The sequence below is a fragment of the Oncorhynchus clarkii genome, chromosome 12, assembly GCF_045791955.1.
Source record: "Oncorhynchus clarkii lewisi isolate Uvic-CL-2024 chromosome 12, UVic_Ocla_1.0, whole genome shotgun sequence".
NCBI classification, from domain to species: Eukaryota; Metazoa; Chordata; class Actinopteri; order Salmoniformes; family Salmonidae; genus Oncorhynchus; species Oncorhynchus clarkii.
The window spans coordinates 9,581,745-9,605,958 of record NC_092158.1 but is presented as its reverse complement, the minus strand read 5'-3'; the positions used below and the strand labels follow the sequence as shown (position 1 = coordinate 9,605,958).

At 45.6% G+C, this 24,214-nt stretch overlaps 1 protein-coding gene across 2 annotated transcripts in view; it reads left to right on the top strand.

Annotated features, from left to right (window-relative positions):
• Nucleotides 1–24,214, top strand: part of LOC139422688 (protein tyrosine phosphatase non-receptor type 13) — a 156,089-nt gene that overhangs the window by 6,641 nt on the left and 125,234 nt on the right. For both annotated transcript variants that reach the window (XM_071173892.1, XM_071173891.1), the window contains exon 2: nt 16,068–16,187. In XM_071173892.1, coding sequence (XP_071029993.1) covers nt 16,070–16,187 — 118 coding nt within the window. In that variant the 5' untranslated portion in view covers nt 16,068–16,069. The remainder of the gene's footprint in view (nt 1–16,067; nt 16,188–24,214) is intronic.

Here is a 24,214-nt window from a genome sequence, read left to right as displayed (position 1 = left end):
GTTACAGCAATAGAGCATGTAGTAGGCCTGTTAGAGCAGTAGAACATGTAGTAGGCCTGTTACAGCAACATTACAGCAGTAGAACATGTAGTAGGCCTGTTAGAGCAGTAGAACATGTAGTAGGCCTGTTAGAGCAGTAGAACATGTAGTAGGCCTGTTAGAGCAGTAGAACATGTAGTAGGCCTGTTAGAGCAGTAGAACATGTAGTAGGCCTGTTAGAGCAGTAGAACATGTAGTAGGCCTGTTAGAGCAGTAGAACATGTAGTAGGCCTGTTAGAGCAGTAGAACATGTAGTAGGCCTGTTAGAGCAGTAGAACATGTAGTAGGCCTGTTAGAGCAACGTTACAGCAATAGAGCATGTAGTAGGCCTGTTAGAGCAGTAGAACATGTAGTAGGCCTGTTACAGCAACATTACAGCAGTAGAGCATGTAGTAGGCCTGTTAGAGCAGTAGAACATGTAGTAGGCCTGTTAGAGCAACGTTACAGCAATAGAGCATGTAGTAGGCCTGTTAGAGCAGTAGAACATGTAGTAGGCCTGTTACAGCAACATTACAGCAGTAGAACATGTAGTAGGCCTGTTAGAGCAGTAGAACATGTAGTAGGCCTGTTAGAGCAGTAGAACATGTAGTAGGCCTGTTAGAGCAGTAGAACATGTAGTAGGCCTGTTAGAGCAGTAGAACATGTAGTAGGCCTGTTACAGCAGTAGAACATGTAGTAGGCCTGTTAGAGCAGTAGAACATGTAGTAGGCCTGTTAGAGCAGTAGAACATGTAGTAGGCCTGTTAGAGCAGTAGAACATGTAGTAGGCCTGTTAGAGCAGTAGAACATGTAGTAGGCCTGTTAGAGCAGTAGAACATGTAGTAGGCCTGTTACAGCAGTAGAACATGTAGTAGGCCTGTTACAGCAGTAGAACATGTAGTAGGCCTGTTACAGCAGTAGAACATGTAGTAGGCCTGTTACAGCAGTAGAACGTGTAGTAGGCCTGTTAGAGCAACGTTACAGCAGTAGAACATGTAGTAGGCCTGTTACAGCAGTAGAACATGTAGTAGGCCTGTTACAGCAGTAGAACATGTAGTAGGCCTGTTACAGCAACATTAGAGCAGTAGAACATGTAGTAGACCTGTTACAGCAGTAGAACATGTAGTAGACCTGTTACAGCAGTAGAACATGTAGTAGGCCTGTTACAGCAACATTAGAGCAGCAGAACATGTAGTAGGCCTGTTACAGCAACATTAGAGCAGTAGTCTAGGCTGGCTACTTAACTACAGGACATCACAGGACCATACAGCAATGCTGCATTCAACTGCACTGGTGATCCATGCTGTGCACGAAAAACATGTTTAAACTTTTAGCTGCATTTTTTTGTTTTGTTTTGAAGTTATTAAATACTTTTTGATTCGTCGCAGCATATTATGCACATCTGCAAGCATGGCAGCAAAGGCTGGATAAATATTATTTTTTGTTTTAATTTTAAAATGCTATATACAGCATCCTGTAGGCATTTATAAAGGGACATGCTTTTTTCTTATAAAACCATGGCCAGTTTGGGTCGCAGTTGCTCGTGTAAAATTAAAAACAAAAAAATGTTTTTTCTCTCCACTGATTTATTCCCCTCATTGTTTTTCACTGCCTACAGCTAGAGATGCAGGTGTCATTTTGTTAGCTAGCAAAAAAATGTGAATTGCTTTGCTAGCTATTCTGAACATGAATGACTGTTGTCCAAAATTAACATATCTGTTGTCAGTCAAATGTATTTGTGAGGCAGGCAAGTTCCCTTTCAGTTGTCAAACCGTGGGTTGGGACAAGCGTGCATTGGCAGGCAAACTGCAGAAGGACGAGCAGGCTACTGTTCCCCATCGTTTATCAGTGCAGTTGACGGGCCAACTAGCTGAAAAAGTTTGATAACATTTATCTAGCGTTGCCTCGTTAGATTTTAGCGCATCTCACTCTGGCTAGCATTAGTTGTTGATCTTGTTGTTGATGTGCATACGCTCTCTCCACCAGTTGCCCATTTTTTCATGGTGTTTTATCAATAGGACTGTAAAGTTCCCAAATGTAAGGACTCCTGTGGAATTTGCAGAAATCCATTCAGGTGTGGCTTTTGGCAAGTGAATGATGGCAGGCCCGTGCGGCAAATGATATAGGCCTAATGAAGCTCTGCTTGGCTATATATAGCCCACCGGTCTGTGTAGACGCCGGTCCTGGACAGGACACATGGTTTTATTAGGTTTTATTTACTGCAGTGTCTACTCATTGTCCAAACGCACAGCTGTTTTCACACTCGATATTGCTACAGAATTTTCACAAATTCCTTAGTATACAAGACTCGTTAAAAGTTTGGACACACATACTCATTCAAGGGTTTCTCTTTATTTTTTTACTCTTTTCTACATTGTAAAATAATAGTGAAGACGTCAAAACTATGAAATAACACACATGGAATCATGTACTAGTCAAAAAAGTTAAACAAATCAAAATATATTTTAGAATCTTCCAAGTAGCCACCCGTTGCCTTGGCAGCTTTGTCCAGTATTTTATGTTGTTCCCGAACACTCTATATGAATTTATGAAAATGACTTGAGTGCACGCTTGTCACAAATGTAACAAAAAGAAAGGTGTAGTTCATCCTGGGGGTGTATATGAACAGATTTGAATACATTTTCATGTTTCTAAAATGCTGTCCGTTGCACTTTTTAAGCAAAAAGTGTGTTTTGTGTGCGCTGCGTCATCACGCACTCATTTTGATCTGCAACAGTTTGGTGGAAACGCACCATTGGAAACACCACTGGTGGGAAAAGGTGCATAGTTTTTCCTTTGTGGATTTTAGAATATACAACCTAACTTGTGACCATGTATAGCACCTTCTTGTGACTGTGACATAGTAGTCTTAGTCCTCTCTCTAAATGTAGTGTGGGAAATAACTCGGAATAAAACAAACCAACCCCCTTTTGGAAAGAGAAAATGACTCTCACTCACACCCTCTTTCTCTCCTTTCGCTCTCTTGCTCTTTTTCACTCTCGTGCAGTTTCTTTCTTGCCTTCTCTCTTTTTAATTTCTCTCTCACGCACTTTCTTTTTATCTCTCGCCCGCCAGCTCTCTCGCATGCCAGCTCTTTCTCTCTCTCTCTCTCTCTCTCTCTATCTCAGAATAGGGCCTGCCCTCCATAGCAGCCTCTGTCAGGATAAAAACATTCCACTGTTAGGTCTCTGTTGAAATAACAAGAACGCTAAACAATTGGGCCAAGGTCTTCTCCGTGCTACTCACTCTCACCCATTCTGTCGTGTTTTTTTAATGAGTATCGTTATGGGTTGTAACCCACTTTCCCTTTGGTCCTGGATCCATCCCATTGACCAAAGTATTTTAACTTGCATTCTTGCATAAATATGTATTACTATCCCTACATGCCTATTCATCAACTCTACCGATCCACTTACCATCCATTAGAATAATTGTGTCCTCATTTGCACCCATTTGGCTGATTTGTAGATTGTGATGCTTATTCTTAGCTTTTTGTTTTTCTTCTGCGTTTTGACCAGCGTGGATTGCGTTAGATAAGCTTCAGGATTTAGCAGAGGTTTCTGCAAAACCGATCCATCCCAGCGTGTAATATTCACGACAGTATCTATGTTTTTAGAGCTTTATTTGGTGGTGGTGGTGGTGAGCAGCAACTGGTTTCTTCCTGGGGCGTTCATCTATACAGATATAGGAGAAACACTACAACCCTTAACTGATGTAGCCCTTTTACATCAGCATTACAGCAACAGGCTGTAAACCCCACAGACGGTCTGACTCCACATTTCAATTGAAATGTGACGCACACCTATTTAGGTACTAATGGTTTTTTTCTTAGTTAAATGTAATCCCTTTAAAACCCGACTCTTCCTATACTTCACTTGCATCACATCGCAATGGGATTCAGAGGATTTAAACATACTTTATCGCTCCAGCCTAGCAGCTGGGGTTTATCACAGTGTATGCATCCCAAATGAAACCCTATCCACTATATAGTGCACTACTTTAGACCAGAGCCCTATGGAACCCTATTCCCTATATATAGTGCACTACTTTAGACCAGAGCCCTGTGGAACCCTATTTCCTATATATAGTGCACTACTTTAGACCAGAGCCCTGTGGAACCCTATTCCCTATATAGTGCACTACTTTAGACCAGAGCCCTATGGAACCCTATTCCCTATAAATAGTGCACTACTTTAGACCAGAGCCCTATGGAACCCTATTCCCTATATAGTGCACTACTTTTGACTAGGGCCCATATGGCACTATGGGGATAGGGTGCCATTGGAGAGAGTGACATTGATGAAAAAAGTTTAGTGGAAAGAAGGCATCAAACAACTATTTCTTTATTAGTGGCACTTACATTGAGCTGGATGTATAATTTGTAGAAAGTGACTTTTTGGACCTGAATGCCAAAATATTCAAGAGGTAAAGGTGCTGAAAGTTGAGGCCCTGTGAGACATTAGAAACATCAATCACTGGAAAAGATAAACGGTGTGAGATTGCTAACATTTTTAAAAGCTTACACACAAGGTTGTCAAACTATTTTTTTAAATAATTTCTTACGTTTTAAAATACAAATGTTGAAATTTTTTCACAACAAGAAAAATGCTACCGATTTTTAGTCTAGTAAATTCCTCACCAAATACATGTTTATTATGTTGTAGTGTAAACCCTACTTTACATCTGAGATGTTTGTTGTGCCCAACGTTGGTTCAGTCATAACGTTCTTTTGAATACAGGGTGGGTGATGGGTATTCCCATTCAAGTTATTCTCTGATGTGTGGCCCTCCAACCCTCTTTATGGTACCATTTTTGAAAAGTTAAAATGTCAATTTTATTACATTTCTCAGCCAAAACATATCTGTTTTAAATCATACTGTCAGTCCTCCATAGAAAACCTTTTGAAATATGGAATGGAAATTAACATATTTTAAATTGCCATTCGACACAAATCCGGAATTGCGTTTAGCAAACCATAACTCTCTATGCACAAGGACTACTTTTAACAATGTACGCTGGACATTTTACAATAACATTTACTGGAAGAACTGTGCATATGCAAAGTTTAGGTAACAAGAATTTCGGTAAAACCTCCCTCCGTTTTTATATCCACGTTTTCCCCCCCAAAAAAACTCTTAAATATCTGCTCCGACTTAAGATTCAACGATGTATGCAGAAAGAATAGGGTGTCAGCTATGACGTGACACAAATCTACTTTGGTTATTAAACTACAGTAAGTGAAATGGATTTACACCTGGTAACTAACTACCTTTTTGTAACGGAATTTTATCATGGGACCCTGATGCATAGGAAATGAATAATAATAATGGAAATTAATATCATGATCTTCATGGTGATGTATCCTGAATAGGTACACAAAAGGTATACATATTAAATATCTTCCTTTTGCTTATTTGGGTGTTATTTTTACACACTAGTATATGCTGCTATTTTTAATGAGCTCTGTCCTCAAAAAAGACCACATTTGGTTGTTCTGGACCGGATAAAGTCTGTTTCACAAGTTTGTACAGCACAGTAAAGTACACTATATTATAGTGTACTCAACTGTAGAGTTCTCTACTGCGTAATGAACTCTACTGTAAGATATACTTTATTGTCCATTTACATAAAACTATTTTTTTTTTGTGGTGTCAGCCTACAAATACACAACACTATTACATGCAGTACTGAAAACGTGAAAGTCACAGATTTACATGTTCACGTACTGTATTCAAAGCCTGCAGCCTACTGTCCCACTGGTCTAGCAGCTCGATGGCTGATGGAACAACTTACCCTGGCTCCTATTCTTAACATTGGGCAACATTTTGTGGGGGTGTTCTCTGATGTGCTTCACCTTGCCCGTTAATCATAGACACTCTGAATCCCCCCCCCCCCCCCACTCCCACACTGCAAACTCAGCACAAACTGTTCTCCATTTTGGGAATAAATTTGTTTTCAGCACTTTTATTTCCATGACTGATCAAAACTAGTTTTCTCATGGCTCTGTCTTGTCTCTCTGCAGCAGACATATGGTGAGCAATAAAATCACAGTATCAAATCCCATATACAGTGGGGAGAACAAGTGCTTGATACACTGCCGAATTTGCAGGTTTTCCCACTTAAAGAATTACAGACCTCTACATGCTTTCTATCATAGGTACACTTCAACTGTGAGAGATGGAATCTAAAACAAAAATCCAGAAAATAACATTGTATGATTTTTAAGTAATTAATTTGCATTTTATTGCATGACATAAGTATTTGATACATCAGAAAAGCAGAACTGTTTGCCTTTACAGAGATCATACGTTTCCTGTGGTTTCCTGTAGGCCTTGAAATACATCCACAAGTACACCTCCAATTGACTCAAATGATGTCAATTAGCCTATCAGGAGCTTCTAAAGCCATGACATCATTTTCTGGAATTTTCCAAGCTGTTTAAATTCACAGTCAACTTAGTGTATGTAAACTTCTGACCCACTGGAATTGTGAAACAGTGAAATAATCTGCCTGTAAACAATTGTTGGAAAATTACTTGTCATGCACAAAGTAGATGTCCTAACTGACTTGCCAAAACTATAGTTTGTTAACAAGAAATGTGTGGAGTAGTTGAAACACTTAGGTTGGAGTCATTAACTTGTTTATGTAAACTTCTGACTTCAACTGTACATAAGTATTCAAACCTTTTACCCAGTACTTTTGTGGAAGCACCTTTGGCAGCAATTACAGCCTTGAGTCTTCTTGGGTATGAAGCGATAAGCCTGGCACACCTGTATTTGGGGGTGTTCTCCCATTTCTCTCTGCAGATCCCCCCAAGCGCCCTCAGGTTGGGTGGGGAGGGTTGCTGCGCAGCTATATACAGGTCTCTCTAGAGATGTTCAATCGGGTTCAATTCCGGACTTTGGCTGGTCCACTCGAGGACATTCAGAGACATGTCCTGACGCTACTCCTGCGTTGTCTTGGCTGTGTGCTTAGGGTCGTTGTCCTGTTGGAAGATGAACCTTCACCCCAGTCTGAGGTCCTGAGTGTTCTGGAGCAGGTTTTCATCAAGGATCTCTGTACAATTTCTCAGTTCATCTTTGCTTTGATCCTGACTAGTCTCCCAGTCCCTGCTGCTAAAAAACATCCCCACAGCGTGATGCTGCCCACACCATAGGGATGGTGCCAGGTTTCCTCCAGACTTGACGCTTGGCACATCATAGAGTCCATACCCCGACGATATGAAGCTGATTGAATGTAGACCCTACATTGTTTAGACTTGTTCTCAGGTCTTGCCTCATTTGACTGTATGAAATGAATTCAAATAGGTTTTTCCCAAGCAGAGATTTGTTAAGACGTGTCTAGTGGAACACGTGTTAGTTCTGCAGTTAAACTACTGTAAATGAGGCATGTCTATGATAGTCCTAAATGCCACCCTATATAGTACATTACTTATGAGCAATTCCAATAGTAAGGTCAACCTGCGCATGGAAAAACAAAATCCCTTCATTCTTTATTTAACTATTTTAAAGATTTACCTTGAATGTGTGTATTTACATTTGGCCTTTAAAAAAAAAACAACGTTATTTTATTTTTTTAGTACACGGTAGGATAAAAAGGCTCTATTTTCAGTCAACCAGAATTCACAGCGTTTGACAATGGGCTCATATAGCTTGTTTTGGTACCCCCCCCCCATCGGTCCCCCTGTGTTTCTGACCAAGTCGGGAAGGTTAATGAAACAATAAAGAAATGTTTATCCATTCAGTGCTGTTATAGAATGAACCCTGATTTGGGCAGGCAATGTCACATCTGTAACGGATGAGGAGAGGTTGTTGTTGTCGACTCATTTCGAGTATGATTGAATGCAAACTTTCTGTGCAAAGTTTACTTTCATCAGGAGCTTGTGTGTGTGTGCGTGTGTGTGATTAGTCTCCTTTCTCTCTTTTTGTCAGTACTCGTTCTAAGCGTACCGTATTACGGACAGCTAGTGGGCAGCTAGTGGGCAATCTTTATCTCTGTGTGTTGGTGTTGGTGTTGGTCGGTGTAGGTAGGTAGGTAAGTGGGTGTAGGTGTGTGTGGGTGTGTGTAGGTGTGTGTGTAGGTGTTGGTCGGTGTGTAGGTGTTGTGTGTGTGTGAGAGATCTATCTATTCTCCTGTTCTCATATGAACTGTAATCATGCGTTGTTCTGCTAACTGGCACATTGCATGTGATCACATGGCATAATAAAAATATCTATTTATTTATTTTGATCCAGTTTAACTTCCTGGTACCCCCCAGTGACAATATTGGTCTGTGTAGTCTGCAACTGGCAAGCCTGAGGTGATTTACAATCTGACAACAAATGTATACTAAAATGCAAATCCTGTGCCACTGGTAGGTTATAATTTAATGTTTTTTTTACCATATCACATGATGAAAGGGAAGTTTAGCCCTTCATAGGAAAGACATCAACATAATGATATATGTCAATATATAGCAGGGATGAGTGAAGAATGAGTCCATCTAGCTCAAATAAACAAGGGAATGAAATGAGTATCAGTCCCTGAGTCTAGGGTTAGAGGTATACACTTTTTCATGGAAAGAGCCTAGTGTTTTATAGACTGACTGACCAGGGGAATCCAGGTGAAAGCTTATTATGTCACTTGTTAAAATCCACTTCAATCAGTGTAAATGAAGGCGAGGAGACAGGTTAAAGAAGGACTTTTATGCCTTGAGACATGGATCGTGTATTTTCTGTGGTATACTCGGTGTATATACACAGGCAGTTTGTGTGACTGGTAACAAAATTTAAGACGGACTCTGATGCTGTTGAGATGCAGTTCTTGATAAGATTTGTGTACATCTCGCCAGCCAATGACGACCAGGCCTGGGTGGCTGCAGGTCAAGTTGTTCAGTCTCTGTGGACAACATGGAGAGGAGACTCTTTTTAAAAAAAAAATGAATTTTACCCCTTTTTCTCCCCAATTGTTTTAGTAGCTACTATCTTGTCTCATCGCTACAACTCCCGTACGGGCTCGGGAGAGACGAAGGTTGACAGTCATGCGTCCTCCGATACACAACCCAAACAAGCCGCACTGCTGCTTAACACAGCGCGCATCCAACCCGGAAGCCAGCCGCACCAATGTGTCGGAGGAAACACCGTGCACCTGGCAACCTTGGTTAGCGCACATTGCCCGCCACATGAGTCGCTGGTGCGCGATGAGACAAGGATATCCCTACCGGCCAAACCCTCCCTAACCCGGACGACGCTAGGCCAATTGTCCGTCGCCCCACGGACCTCCCGGTCGCGGCCGGTTACGACAGAGCCTGGGGTCTCTGGTGGAACAGCTGGCGCTGCAGTACAGCGCCCTTAACCACTGCGCCACCCGGGAGGCCTCAGGAGGGACCATTTTTAATAAAACATCTGTCATTCATAATATAGAAGGACATTTCTAAATCGTTGTAAATATGAAATGGAATGCAGTGTCATCATTTGCCAGACACCTAGGTATTTATAGTTGTCCACATGTTATAAGTCCGAACCATCCAGATTAGTGATGCTAGGCGGGCGGGTGCAGGCAGCGATCGGTTGAAGAGCATGCATTTAGATTTACTAGCATTTAAGAGCAGTTGGAGGCCACGGAAGGAGAGTTGTATGGGGTTGAAGCTCGTTTTGGAGGTTAGTTAAGTGTCCAAAGAAGGGCCAGGTGTATACAGAATGGTGTCGTCTGCGTAGACGTGGATCAAAAATCACCCGCAGCAAGAGCGACATCATTGATGTATACAGAGAAGAGTTGGTCCGAAACACAGCTCCTGCAGCTTTGAAAACGTTCAATAGCGAACTCCATTAGAGACTGCCGGCTAGCTGGTCTTTAATAGCGACCTCCATTTGAGACTGCCGGCTAGCTGGTCTTTAATAGCGACCTCCATTTGAGACTGCCGGCTAGCTGGTCTTTAATAGCGACCTCCATTTGAGACTGCCGGCTAGCTGGTCTTTAATAGCAACCTCCATTTGAGACTGCCGGCTAGCTGGTCTTCAATAGTGACCTCCATTTGAGAATGCCGGCTAGCTGGTCTTCAGTGTCTCTCGCCTTACAGGGAATTCTCAACTAAGTGAACAAAAGAGCTTACACACATTGCAAAAGCCGAAATGTGCCCTTTTACATCCTCATTTTGGTGAGCACGAAAGCAATGTCTTTGCACGTACTGTTGGTAGCAGCATCGGCTAACCATGGTAGCTATAGAACACAGTTCCAGCCAGGTCAGATTACAGGGGGAAAAGCAACAGCTAGCAGGGAATACAGCCACAATTAGCATGGGACACCTTCGGTCCCATCCACAAGGGCTAACCACGTCGCGGACTGTGTTCAAGCTGTTCGTGGGAAACCCTGCTAGCTTAATACTGATAGCTACCAGCGAGGCTAATAGCTAGCTACGGCAAACAACTTCAGGCTTTTTGGTCTGGCAGTATCCCGGGACAGGTGGTAGCGGTCGCAGGTTCTAAAATCTAAAAGTGTATATAAATCAAACTTTTGTAAGGAAACAACTTTACAAATAAAAAATACAACCTAAGGTCTCGTCCATCATGCTGCCACGTTTTATTTCTCTACTCAATTGCGCTTGTTTACAAATACAGTTTTACATGAAAGGGGGGGGTTAACTTTGCCCCAGACAATAGATATGAGTTCGACTTCAGTTTCAGTCATGGGATTTTTGTTGTTGTTTAAACCCCTGCTAATGTTTTAATAGATTCAGAATGGACAGGATACAACCCGGTGTAAAACGGGTACAGCGAAATTCTTACCTTGAAAGCTCTTTCCCTTGCCACTCAAACTCCTTGCTCCAGCCAAACGCTACACCACTCGTGCGGGGGTATTAGTGGTTGATGTGGGTTTATACATATAAAGTGACTGGTAGTAGGATATACACGGAGTGTACAAAACATTAGGAACACGAGACTGACCAGATTAAAGCTATGATATCTTATTGATGTCACTTGTTAAATCCACTTCAATTAAAGGATTTAAAAAATAATAATAATATAAGCCTTGAAAAATGAATTTTGTATGTGTTCCGTTAAAATGGGCAAGACAAAATATTTAAGTGCCTTTGAACGATGGTAGTAGGTGCTAGGCGAGCTGGTTTGTATCAATAAGTGCCAAGCTGTTGAGATTTTCACGCTCAACAGTTTGTGTATCAAGAATGGTCCACCATCCAAAGAACATTGAGCCAACTTGACACCAACAGTGGGAAGCATTGGAGTCAACATGGGCCAGCATCCCTGTGGAACGGTTTTGACACCTTGTAGAGTCCATGCCCTGACGAATTGAGGTTGTTCTGAGGGCAAAATGGAGTGCAACTTAATATTAGGAACCTGTTCCTAATTTTTTGTGAACTAAGTTTTCAGCCTTGTATGCATGTAAAGTTCCTAGTGGAAGGAATATAATAAATACTGACAGTAATGTACTAATGGTAATATATAAACTCAGAAAAAAAAGAAATGCCCCTTTTTCAGGACCCTGTCTTTCAAAGAGAATTTGTAAAAATCCAAATATATCTTCATTGTAAAGGGTTTTAACACTGTTTCCGACGCTTGTTCAATGAACCATAATCAATTAACATGTCTAGGACACACGTTCCGTTAACGGAAATACGAAATTACATCAAATATTCCCTTATCTTTGATGATCTTTCATCAGAATGCAGTGCCAGGAATCCTAGTTCCGCAATAAATCGTTTTGTTCGATAATGTCCATTACTAGTGTCCAATTAGCTACTCTTGCTAGCACGTTTAGTTCACATGTCCAAAAGCTGGCGCTGGTCCAGGCAAACTCGGACAAACTTCAAAAGGTTATATTCCAGGTCGAATAAACTGGTCAAACTAAGTAGAGAATCAATCTTCAGGATGTTATTATCATATCCAATAACGTTCCAACCGGAGCATTCGTTTTTGTCTACAGAGTAATGGAACGCATGGCGATATCAAGAGTAATGCGCTTAACCAGGAACTGGCATTCTGCCAGACCACTGACTCAAATAGCTGCCATCCGGTCCCACATCACACTAGAGGCTTCATTCCACGTTCTACTGACTGTTGACATCTAGTGGAAGGCGTAGGAAGTGCGAACAGGTCAATATCTTACTGGGATGTGAATAGGCGATGAGTTGAAAATCAACCAGCCCCAGAATTTCCACTTCCTGTTTGGAAGTTTGCCTGCCCTATGAGTTCTGTTATACTCACAGACATAATTCAAACAGTTTTAGAAACTCCAGTGTTTTTTTTATCCAATAGTAATAATATGCATATATTAGCATCTAGGACAGAGTAGGAGGCAGTTCACTATGGGCATGCAATTCATCCAAAGTGAAAATGCTGCCCCCTATCCCTAAAAAGTTAATGAACATGCACCTGTGGAATGGACAGATGGAAGGCAATTAAGGTCACAGTTATGAAAACTTAGCACACTAAAGAGGCCTTACTACTGACTCTGAAAAACGCCAAAAGAAAGAGCCCAGGGTCCCTGCTCATCTGCATGAATGTGCCTTAGGCATGTTGTATTCGGCGCACGTGACAAATAAACTTTGATTTGATTTACAAGGAGGCATGATGATTGCAGATCTGGCCAGGGCAATAAATTGCTACAGGGAGACAGGACGGACAACTGATTGTCCTCGCAGTGGCAGAGAGTGTAACCACACCTGCACAGGATCGGTACATCCGAACATCACACCTGCGGGACAGGTACGGGATGGCAACAACTGTCCAAGTTACACCAAGAACGCACAATCCCTCCAATGCTCAGACTGTCCGCAATAGGCTGAGAGAGGCTGAACTGTGTGCTTGTAGGCCTGTTGTAAAGGCAGGTCCTCACCAGACATCACCGGCAACAACGTCGCCTATGGGCACAAACCCACCGTCGCTGGACCAGACAGGACTGGCAAAAAGTGCTCTTCACTGATGAGTCACGGTTTTGTCTCACCAGGGGTGATGGTCGGATTCAAGTTTATCGTTGACGGAATGAGTGTGACACCGAGGCCTGTACTCTGGAGCAGGATCGATTTGGAGGTGGAGGGTCCGTCATGGTCTGGGGCGGTGTGTCACAGCATCATCGGACTGAGCTTGTTGTCATTGCAGGCAAACTCAATGCTGTGCGTTACAGGGAAGACATCCTCCACCCTCATGTGGTACCCTTCCTGCAGGCTCATCCTGACATGACCCTCCAGCATAATGCCACCTGCCATACTGGTCGTTCTGTGCGTGATTTCCTTCAAGAAAAGAAAGTCAGTGTTCTACCATGGCCAGCGAAGAGCCCGGATCTCAATCCCATTGAGCACGTCTGGGACCTGTTGGATCAGAGGGTGAGAGCTAGGGCCATTCCCCCCCCAGAAATGTCTGGGAACGTGCAGGTGCCTTGGTGGAAGAGTGGGGTAACATCTCACAGTAAGAACTGGCAAACCTGATGCACTGCAGTACTTAATGCCGGTGGCGGCCACTCCAGATAATCAATCAAATGTATTTATAAAGCCCTTCTTACATCAGCTGATGTCACAAAGTGCTGTACAGAAACCCAGCCTAAAACCCCAAACTGGTGTAGAAGCATTGACTGTTACTTTTGATATTGACCCCCCCCCCCCCCCCCTTTTGTTCAGGGACACATTATTCAATTTCTGCTAGTCACATGTCTGTGGATCTTGTTCAGTTTGTCTGTTGAATCTTATATGTTAAGTTTGCTGAAAAATAAACGCAATTGACAGTGAGAGGACGTTTCTTTATTTTTTTCTGAGTTTACATGTTAACAGGAGTAATAGTGACTAGTAGCAGGATACATAGATACTAATGTATACATGTAAACAGGAGTAATAGTGACTAGTAGCAGAATAAACAACAACTAATGTAATGACACTCAATAATCAATGGACAGCAGGGTAATGGGCTTATTTAATCGATAATCATTTTAGCAGCAGCGTAGGTTGTCTGAGTGTGTAGAGAGAGTCCTGTGGATGGGCACAGTCAGTGTGGATAGTCTATAGTAGAACAGTAGTTATCTATTTAACCGTTTAGAAGCTGTGTGAGTCTGTTGGTCTGAGCCTTGGTGTACCCGGTACCGCCTGCCGGACTGTAGCATGAAGAACAGTCCACGTTTCGGGTCTTTGGTATTTTTTTTGGGGGGGGGGTGGTTCTCATATATAATAGTCTCCTGTGTTCTTGGAGGGGGTTGTTATTCCTCACACTCCCTGGTTTTTGTCAGCGGGCTGTTGCGTTGTGTCAGCGGGCTGTTGCGTTGTGTCAGCGGGCTGTTGCGTTGTGTCAGCGGGCTGTTGCGTTGTGTCAGCGGGCTGTTGCGTTGTGTCAGCGGGCTGTTGCGTTGTGTCAGCGGGCTGTTGCGTTGTGTCAGCGGGCTGTTGCGTTGTGTCAGCGGGGCTGTTGCGTTGTGTCAGCGGGGCTGTTGCGTTGTGTCAGCGGGGCTGTTGCGTTGTGTCAGCGGGGCTGTTGCGTTGTGTCAGCGGGGCTGTTGCGTTGTGTCAGCGGGCTGTTGCGTTGTGTCAGCGGGGCTGTTGCGTTGTGTCAGCGGGGCTGTTGCGTTGTGTCAGCGGGGCTGTTGCGTTGTGTCAGCGGGCTGTTGCGTTGTGTCAGCGGGCTGTTGCGTTGTGTCAGCGGGCTGTTGCGTTGTGTCAGCGGGCTGTTGCGTTGTGTCAGCGGGCTGTTGCGTTGTGTCAGCGGGCTGTTGCGTTGTGTCAGCGGGCTGTTGCGTTGTGTCAGCGGGCTGTTGCGTTGTGTCAGCGGGCTGTTGCGTTGTGTCAGCGGGCTGTTGCGTTGTGTCAGCGGGCTGTTGCGTTGTGTCAGCGGGCTGTTGCGTTGTGTCAGCGGGGCTGTTGCGTTGTGTCAGCGGGCTGTTGCGTTGTGTCAGCGGGCTGTTGCGTTGTGTCAGCGGGGCTGTTGCGTTGTGTCAGCGGGGCTGTTGCGTTGTGTCAGCGGGGCTGTTGCGTTGTGTCAGCGGGGCTGTTGCGTTGTGTCAGCGGGCTGTTGCGTTGTGTCAGCGGGTTGTTGCGTTATGTCAGCGGGTTGTTGCGTTGCGTCAGCGGGCTGTTGCGTTGCGTCAGCGGGCTGTTGCGTTGCGTCAGCGGGCTGTTGCGTTGCGTCAGCGGGCTGTTGCGTTGCGTCAGCGGGCTGTTGCGTTGCGTCAGCGGGCTGTTGCGTTGCGTCAGCGGGCTGTTGCGTTGCGTCAGCGGGCTGTTGCGTTGCGTCAGCGGGGCTGTTGCGTTGCGTCAGCGGGCTGTTGCGTTGCGTCAGCGGGGCTGTTGCGTTGCGTCAGCGGGGCTGTTGCGTTGCGTCAGCGGGCTGTTGCGTTGCGTCAGCGGGCTGTTGCGTTGCGTCAGCGGGCTGTTGCGTTGCGTCAGCGGGCTGTTGCGTTGCGTCAGCGGGCTGTTGCGTTGCGTCAGCGGGCTGTTGCGTTGCGTCAGCGGGCTGTTGCGTTGCGTCAGCGGGCTGTTGCGTCGGGGCTGTTGCGTTGCGTCAGCGGGCTGTTGCGTCGGGGCTGTTGCGTTGCGTCAGGGGACTGTTGCGTTGCGTCAGGGGGCTGTTGCGTTGCGTCAGGGGGCTGTTGCGTTGCGTCAGGGGGCTGTTGCGTTGCGTCAGGGGGCTGTTGCGTTGCGTCAGGGGGCTGTTGCGTTGCGTCAGGGGGCTGTTGCGTTGCGTCAGCGGGCCGGTGTGTTACGTCAGCTGGAGGGGAGCAATATGTGATGGGAGACCTAGCCCGTATTACAGTGCTGGTGTTGTAGTGACATCGCATTCTTTATCCTCTTTCTCTCCTCTCCCTTAGCGGTTTTAAAACTCACGTGGAAGAATGAATCACATAACATAAGATCTGTTTACAGGAGATCCCCACTCTCTGAAATTAACACCCCCCTCCCCCCAATTACAACAAACCACTAAGCTAAAGTATGTTTTAAATGTATTAGATATTTCTGTTCCTCCGGGATGATGCAAGTCCATTATTTTTTGGTTTTGTTATAATTGCAATATACTTTAAGCCACTGTCCCCACTTAGCTCGTTTTAATAATAATGTGTGTTTATATTTTCTCCTCCCAGGGATGATGCATGTCTCTCTGGCTGAAGCTCTGGAGGTGCGAGGAGGTCCCCTTCAAGAGGAGGAGGTGTGGGCTGTCCTCAGTCAGAGTGCTGATAGCCTCCAGGAGCTATTCAGAAGAGGTACGTTGATATAGCACCCAGCACAGCCAGAAGAGGACTGGCCACCCCTCATAGCCTGGTTCCTCTCTAGGTTTCTTCCTAGGTTCTGGCCTTTCTAGGGAGTTTTTCCTAGCCACCGTGCTTCTACACCTGCATTGCTCGCTGTTTGTGGTTGTAGGCTGGGTTTCTGTACAGCACTTTGAGATATCAGCTGATGTAAGAAGGGCTTTTATAAATAAATATGATTGATTACAGTAATCACAAGATTCATCAAAGTTTCAGTACCCCCTGAGACGAGGGTGTTGAGCAAAAAGCGAGTCTGATGTTATTCAGTGAAGCCACTGCAGCCACGACATATCGCTAGGTAACCAGAGTTCACTGTGTATACCTTAGGGAGTGAGACTGCTGAGAGCTCTCGTTGTCCAGACACAATCTACTTCTTCCAGCGCTCACCAGAGAGCGATTCAGAGGTGTGTGTTCGTTGTCATCCAGTTCCCCAGGTTTATCTGGTCTGATTGGACGAGTTGAAGCCTTTTTATCTTTCTGTCATTCTCTGTTCTTTCATTTCTTTCTCTCCATTCTCAGCATAACCATCCTTGTTATGTTAACTGTTGTGTATCGGCCTCCATTTTGTTTTCCTCAAACAAAAAGCCCACAAAATACCCTCTGTTTTCTTTTGCCTCGCATTCTATCTCTCTCTATATTTTCATCTCATTTACACATTTCCCAGAAAGTCTATGGTCCTGTTGAGACAGTGACCCAGGATGGTGGTTTATTTAAATGACTCATGATTCTTATCTGCTATATCTCCAATGTCTCCATGGTAACTATATATGTTTTACATGCAGTGCATTCAAAGTATTCAGACCTTGACTTTTTCTACATGTCGTTACATTACAGCCGTATTAAAAAATGTATTAAATAGTTTTTCCCCCTCATCAATCTACACACTTAACCCATAATGACAAAGCAAAAACAGATTTTTTTTCAAATGTATAAAAATTGTCAAACTGAAATATCAATCAAATGTATTCATAAAGCCCTTTTTACTTCAGCCGATGTCACAAAGTGCTGTACGGAAACCCAGTCTAAAAACCCAAACAGCGAGCAATGCAGGTGTAGAAGCACGGTGGCTAGGAATAACTTCCTAGAAAGGCCAGAACCTAGGAAGAAACCTAGAGAGGAACCAGGCTCTGAGGGGTGGCCAGTCGTCTTCTGGCTGTGCCGGGTGTAGATTATAACAGAACATGGCCAAGATGTTCAAACGTTCATAGATGACCAGCAGGGTCAGATAATAATAATCACAGTGGTTGTAGAGGGTGCAACAGGTCAGCACCTCAGGAGTAAATGTCAGTTAGCTTTTCATAGCCGAGCATTCAGAGTTAGACGGCAGGTGCGGTAGAGAGCGAGTCGAAAACAGCAGCTCCGGGACAAGGTAGCAGGTCCGGTGAACAGGTCAGGGTTCCATAGCTGCAGGCAGAACAGTTGAAACCGGAGCAGCAGCACGACTAGGTAAACGTTATATCAAGTCCACATCAGTATTCAGACCCTTTACTCAGTACTTTGCTGCCAAAGGTGCTTCAACAATTACAGCCTAGAGTATTTTTGTGTATGACGCTACCAGCTTGGCACACCTGTATCTGGGGAGTTTCTCCCATTCTTCTCTGCAGATCCTCTCAAGCTCTGTCAGGTTGGATGGTGAGTGTCCCTGCACAGCTATTTTCAGGTCTCTCCAGAGATGTTAGATTGGGTTCAAGTCCGGGCTATGCCTGGGCCACTCAAGGACATTCAGAGTCTTGTCCCAAAGCCACTCCTGTGTTGTCTTGGCTGTGTGCTTAGGGTCGTTGTCCTGTTGGAAGGTAAACCTTCACCCCAGTCTGAGGCCCTGAGCGCTTTGGAGCAGGTTTTCATCAAGGATCTCTGTACTTTGCTCTGTTAATCTTTGCCTCGATCCTGACTAGTCTCCCAGTCCCTGCCGCTGGAAACATCCCCACAGCATGATGCTGCCGCCACCATGCTTCACCGTAGGGATGATGCCAGATTTCCTCCAGATGTGATGCTTGGCATTCAGGCCAAAGAGTTCAATCTTGGTTTCGTCAAACCAGACAATCGTGTTTCTCATGGTCTGAGTCCTTTAGGTGCCTTTTGGCAAACTCGAAGCGGGCTGTCGTGCCTTTTCCAGAGGAGCAGCTACCGTCTGTACACTCTACCATAAAGGTCTGATTGGTGATCAGATTGGTGATTGGTGGAGTGCTGCAGAGATGGTTGTCCTTCTGGGAGGTTCTCCCATCTCCATAGAGAAACTCTTGAGCTCTGTCAGAGTGACCATCGGGTTCTTGGTCACCTCCCTGACCAAGGCCCTTCTCCCCCGATTACTAAATTTGGCTGGGCGACCAGTTACAGGACGATTCATGGTGGTTCCAAACTTCCATTTCAGAATGATGGAGGCCACTGTGTTCTTGAATCTTCAATGCTGCAGAAATGTTTTTCAGCTCCTCAGATCTGTGCCTCGACACAATCCTGTCTCGGGGCTCTACGGACAATTCCTTTGACCTCAGCTTGGTTTTTGCTCCGACATGCACTGTCAACTGTGGGACCCTACATAGACAGCCTTTCCAAATCATGTCCAATCTGTTGAATTTACCACAGGTGGACTCCAATGAAGTTGTAGAAACATCTCAAGGATGATGAATGGAAGCAGGATGGACCTGAGCTCAATTTAGAGTCTCGTAGCAAAGAGTCTGAATACTTATGTAAATAAGGTATTTCTGTTATGTATTTTAATACATTTGCAAAAAATTGTAAACATGTTTTCGCTTTGTCATTATGGGGTATTGTGTGTAGATTGAGGATTTTTTTTAAATGCATTTTGGAAAAAGGCTGCAACGGGGGGGGGGGGGGTCCAGGGGTCTGAATACTATGTGAATACACTGTAAAGGTATTGTATAGCATATGTAAGTACAATTTCATCACAATGCATAATACAATTAATTAATTCACCCCCCCCATGTGTTGCATACACACATACTCGGGGGAAAAAAAGCACTGCATACAATCAGACAAACGATCAACAACAAAAAATGTATTAATGTTAATAAACATTTCACTCATTATTATTATTATTATTATTATTATTATTATTATTATTATGACCATGATTTGGATGTGGGAATGCTAGATGTCTTCTTTTGATTTCAAGTAACATCTGGTCCAAAGGGATCTAGCTACAAGGAACAGAAATAATGAACTAACTCATTAAAAATCGTTGAAATTATTGCGTTTATATAAGGAAGTAATTAAATGAATTGGGCCATGAACTATGGATTTCACATGACTGGGAATATAGATATACATCTGTTGTTCACAGATACCTTAGTAAAAAGGTAGGGGCGTGGATCAGAAAACCAGTCAGTATCTGGTGTGACCACCATTGGCCTCATGCAGGGTGACACATCTCCTTTGCATAAAGTTGATCAGGCTGTTGGTTGTGGAATGTTGTCCCACTCCTCTTCAATGGCTGTGCGAAGTTGCTGGATATTGGCGGGAACTGGATGATGCTCTCATACATGTCATCGCAGAGCATCCCAAACATGCTCAATGGGTAAAATGTCTAGTGAGTATGCAGGCCATGGAAGAACTGGGACATTTTCAGCTTACCGGAGTTGTATACAGATCCTTGCAACATGGGGCTGTGCATTATCATGCTGAAACATGAGGTGATGGTGGCGTGGATGAATGGCACGACAATGGGCCTCAAGATGCCGTCACGGTATCTCTCTGCATTCAAATCACCATCAATAAAATGCAATTGTGTTTGTTGTTCGTAGCTTAATACCCATACCATAACCCCACCGCTGCCATGAGGCACTCTGTTCACAACGTTGACATCGGCAAACCGCTTACCCACGTAACGCCATCGGTTGAAGCTGGGATTCATCCTTGAAGAGTATACTTCTCCAGCATGCCTGTGGCCGTCGAAGGTCAACGTTTTCCCACTGACGTCGGGTTACAACGCCAAACTGCAGTCAGGTCAACACCCTGGTGAGGACGACAAGAACTCGGATGAGCTTCCCTGAGAGCGTTTCTGACAGTTTTTCATCAGCAGTCTGGGTGGCTGGTCTGACGATCCCGCAGGCGAAGAAGCCGGATGTGGAGGTCCTGGGTTGACGTGGTTACTGTTGTGAGGCCAGTTAGACGTACTGCCAAATTCTCTCAAACTACGTTGGTGGCTTATGGTAGAGAAATTAACATTAAAATCTCTGGTGGACAAGCAGTCCGCTTGCCAATTGCACTCCCCTTCAACTTGACATCTGTGGCATTGTGTTGTGTGCCAAAACTGTAAAAAATTTTAGTGGCCTTTTATTGCCCCCAGCACAAGGTGCACATGTGTAATGATCATGCGTTTTAATCAACTTCTTGATAGGCCACACCTGTCAGGTGGGTGGATCTTCTAGGCAAAGGAGAAATGCTCAATAACAGGGATGTAAAAAAAAAATATTCACAGAATTTGAGAGGAATAAGCTTTTTGTACATCAGGAACATTTCTGGGATTTTATTTCAGATCATGAAACATGGGACCAACACTTTACATATTGCGTTTTTATATTTTTGTTCAGTGTATATATATTTCATTTATCCGCAGTGTTTAAAGTAGGGGGGGACGATCTGATTTCAAGAATGTTAGATATTTTTTTGCTGCAAGCTCATGCGGATCAATATATTGATTTCATGGATCTAGTTCACTAGTCCCAAACAGAAACAAGCTAGGCATGAGAGATATACATCTGTTAACTTTCTGAAATTGTGTTGTTTACTGATTCCTAAATCCATGTCCACAAACGTGATTAATAAGTACCCTTTTGGCTTCTTACAGCGCCATCAAAGGAAAGACGTTTTGGCATTCATTCTCGCTGTCATACTTTGATTCCACACACCCCTCTGATCCTGTGTTACTTTGACCTCTACCATGTCGCTCCACTCCCGTCTCCTCTACCATGTCGCTCCGCTCCAGTCTCCTCTACCATGTCTCTCCACTCCCGTCTCCTCTACCATGTCTCTCCGCTCCCGTCTCCTCTACCATGTCTCTCCACTCCCGTCTCCTCTACCATGTCGCTCCGCTCCCGTCTCCTCTACCATGTCGCTCCGCTCCAGTCTCCTCTACCATGTCGCTCCGCTCCCGTCTCCTCTACCATGTCGCTCCGCTCCCGTCTCCTCTACCATGTCGCTCCGCTCCCGTCTCCTCTACCATGTCGCTCCGCTCCCGTCTCCTCTACCATGTCGCTCCGCTCCCGTCTCCTCTACCATGTCTCTCCGCGCCGTCTCCTCTACCATGTCTCTCCGCTCCCGTCTCCTCTACCATGTCGCTCCGCTCCCGTCTCCTCTACCATGTCTCTCCGCTCCCGTCTCCTCTACCATGTCTCTCCGCTCCCGTCTCCTCTACCATGTCTCTCCGCTCCCGTCTCCTCTACCATGTCTCTCCGCTCCCGTCTCCTCTACCATGTCTCTCCGCTCCCGTCTCCTCTACCATGTCTCTCCGCTCCCGTCTCCTCTACCATGTCTCTCCGCTCCCGTCTCCTCTACCATGTCTCTCCGCTCCCGTCTCCTCTACCATGTCTCTCCGCTCCCGTCTCCTCTACCATGTCTCTCCGCTCCCGTCTCCTCTACCATGTCTCTCCGCTCCCGTCTCCTCTACCATGTCTCTCCTCTACCATGTCTCTCCACTACCATGTCTCTCCTCTACCATGTCTCTCCACTACCATGTCTCTCCACTCCCGTCTCCTCTACCATGTCTCTCCTCTACCATGTCTCGCCACTCCCATGTCTCTCCACTCCCGTCTCCTCTACCGTTTCTCTCCACTCCCGTCTCCTCTACCGTGTCTCTCCTCTACCATGTCTCTCCTCTACCATGTCGCTCCTCTACCATGTCGCTCCGCTCCCGTCTCCTCTACCATGTCTCTCCGCTCCCGTCTCCTCTACCATGTCTCTCCTCTACCATGTCTCTCCACTACCATGTCTCTCCGCTCCCGTCTCCTCTACCATGTCTCTCCTCTACCATGTCTCTCCACTACCATGTCTCTCCACTCCCGTCTCCTCTACCATGTCTCTCCTCTACCATGTCTCGCCACTCCCATGTCTCTCCACTCCCGTCTCCTCTACCGTTTCTCTCCACTCCCGTCTCCTCTACCGTGTCTCTCCTCTACCATGTCGCTCCTCTACCATGTCGCTCCGCTCCCGTCTCCTCTACCATGTCTCTCCGCTCCCGTCTCCTCTACCATGTCTCTCCGCTCCCGTCTCCTCTACCATGTCTCTCCGCTCCCGTCTCCTCTACCATGTCTCTCCTCTACCATGTCTCTCCACTACCATGTCTCTCCACTCCCGTCTCCTCTACCATGTCTCTCCACTCCCGTCTCCTCTACCATGTCTCTCCACTCCCGTCTCCTCTACCATGTCTCTCCACTCCCGTCTCCTCTACCATGTCTCTCCTCTACCATGTCTCGCCACTCCCATGTCTCTCCACTCCCGTCTCCTCTACCGTTTCTCTCCACTCCCGTCTCCTCTACCATGTCTCTCCTCTACCATGTCTCTCCTCTACCATGTCGCTCCTCTACCATGTTGCTCCTCTACCATGTCGCTCCACTCCCGTCTCCTCTACCATGTCTCTCCTCTACCATGTCTCTCCTCTACCATGTTTCTCCACTCCCGTCTCCTCTACCATGTCTCTCCTCTACCATGTCTCTCCACTCCCGTCTCCTCTACCATGTCGCTCCACTCCCGTCTCCTCTACCATGTCTCTCCTCTACCATGTCTCTCCTCTACCATGTCTCTCCTCTACCATGTTTCTCCTCTACCATGTCTCTCCGCTCCCGTCTCCTCTACCATGTCTCTCCGCTCCCGTCTCCTCTACCATGTCTCTCCACTACCATGTCTCTCCTCTACCATGTCTCTCCTCTACCATGTCTCTCCACTCCCATGTCTCTCCACTCCCGTCTCCTCTACCGTTTCTCTCCACTCCCGTCTCCTCTACCATGTCTCTCCTCTACCATGTCTCTCCTCTACCATGTCTCTCCTCTACCATGTTGCTCCTCTACCATGTTGCTCCTCTACCATGTCGCTCCACTCCCGTCTCCTCTACCATGTCTCTCCTCTACCATGTCTCTCCTCTACCATGTTTCTCCACTCCCGTCTCCTCTACCATGTCTCTCCTCTACCATGTCTCTCCTCTACCATGTCTCTCCTCTACCATGTCGCTCCTCTACCATGTTGCTCCTCTACCATGTCTCTCCACTCCCGTCTCCTCTACCATGTCTCTCCTCTACCATGTCTCTCCTCTACCATGTCTCTCCTCTACCATGTCTCTCCTCTACCATGTCTCTCCTCTACCATGTCTCTCCACTCCCGTCTCCTCTACCATGTCGCTCCACTCCCGTCTCCTCTACCATGTCTCTCCTCTACCATGTCTCTCCACTCCCGTCTCCTCTACCATGTCTAGATCATCAGGTGTTAGTCACAGTTGGTGACACAGCGGTTACAGCCGAGAACTGTGTTGATAGGCTGTTCACAAGACAGGTTCCCGACAGGGGAGTAATTGCCAAGGTCAACCAGAAAGTGAAGTTTCTAGTCAGAAAGGCCACATTTCTAGAGAAAAAGGGACCTTGAAAACACTTGCAGCAGTGTTCCTTGCAGCCTCACTTTGGCTGCATACTCTGCAGCCTCACTTTGACTGCATACTCTGCAGCCTCACTATGGCTGCATACTCTTCAGCCTCACTTTGGCTGCATACTCTGCAGCCTCACTATGGCTGCATTCTCTGCAGCCTCACTATGGCTGCATTCTCTGCAGCCTCACTATGGCTGCATTCTCTGCAGCCTCACTATGGCTGCATACTCTGCAGCCTCACTATGGCTGCATACTCTACATGGTACAGAAGCTTCCATTTGTTCATTTAAGAACAAGCTACAGGCAGCTCAGGCTATAATGTCAAGGGTCGTTCTGAATCTTCTCCCTCGGGCTCTTGTTGGCCCTTCTCAGCTCAGTGTACTACGGTGGCT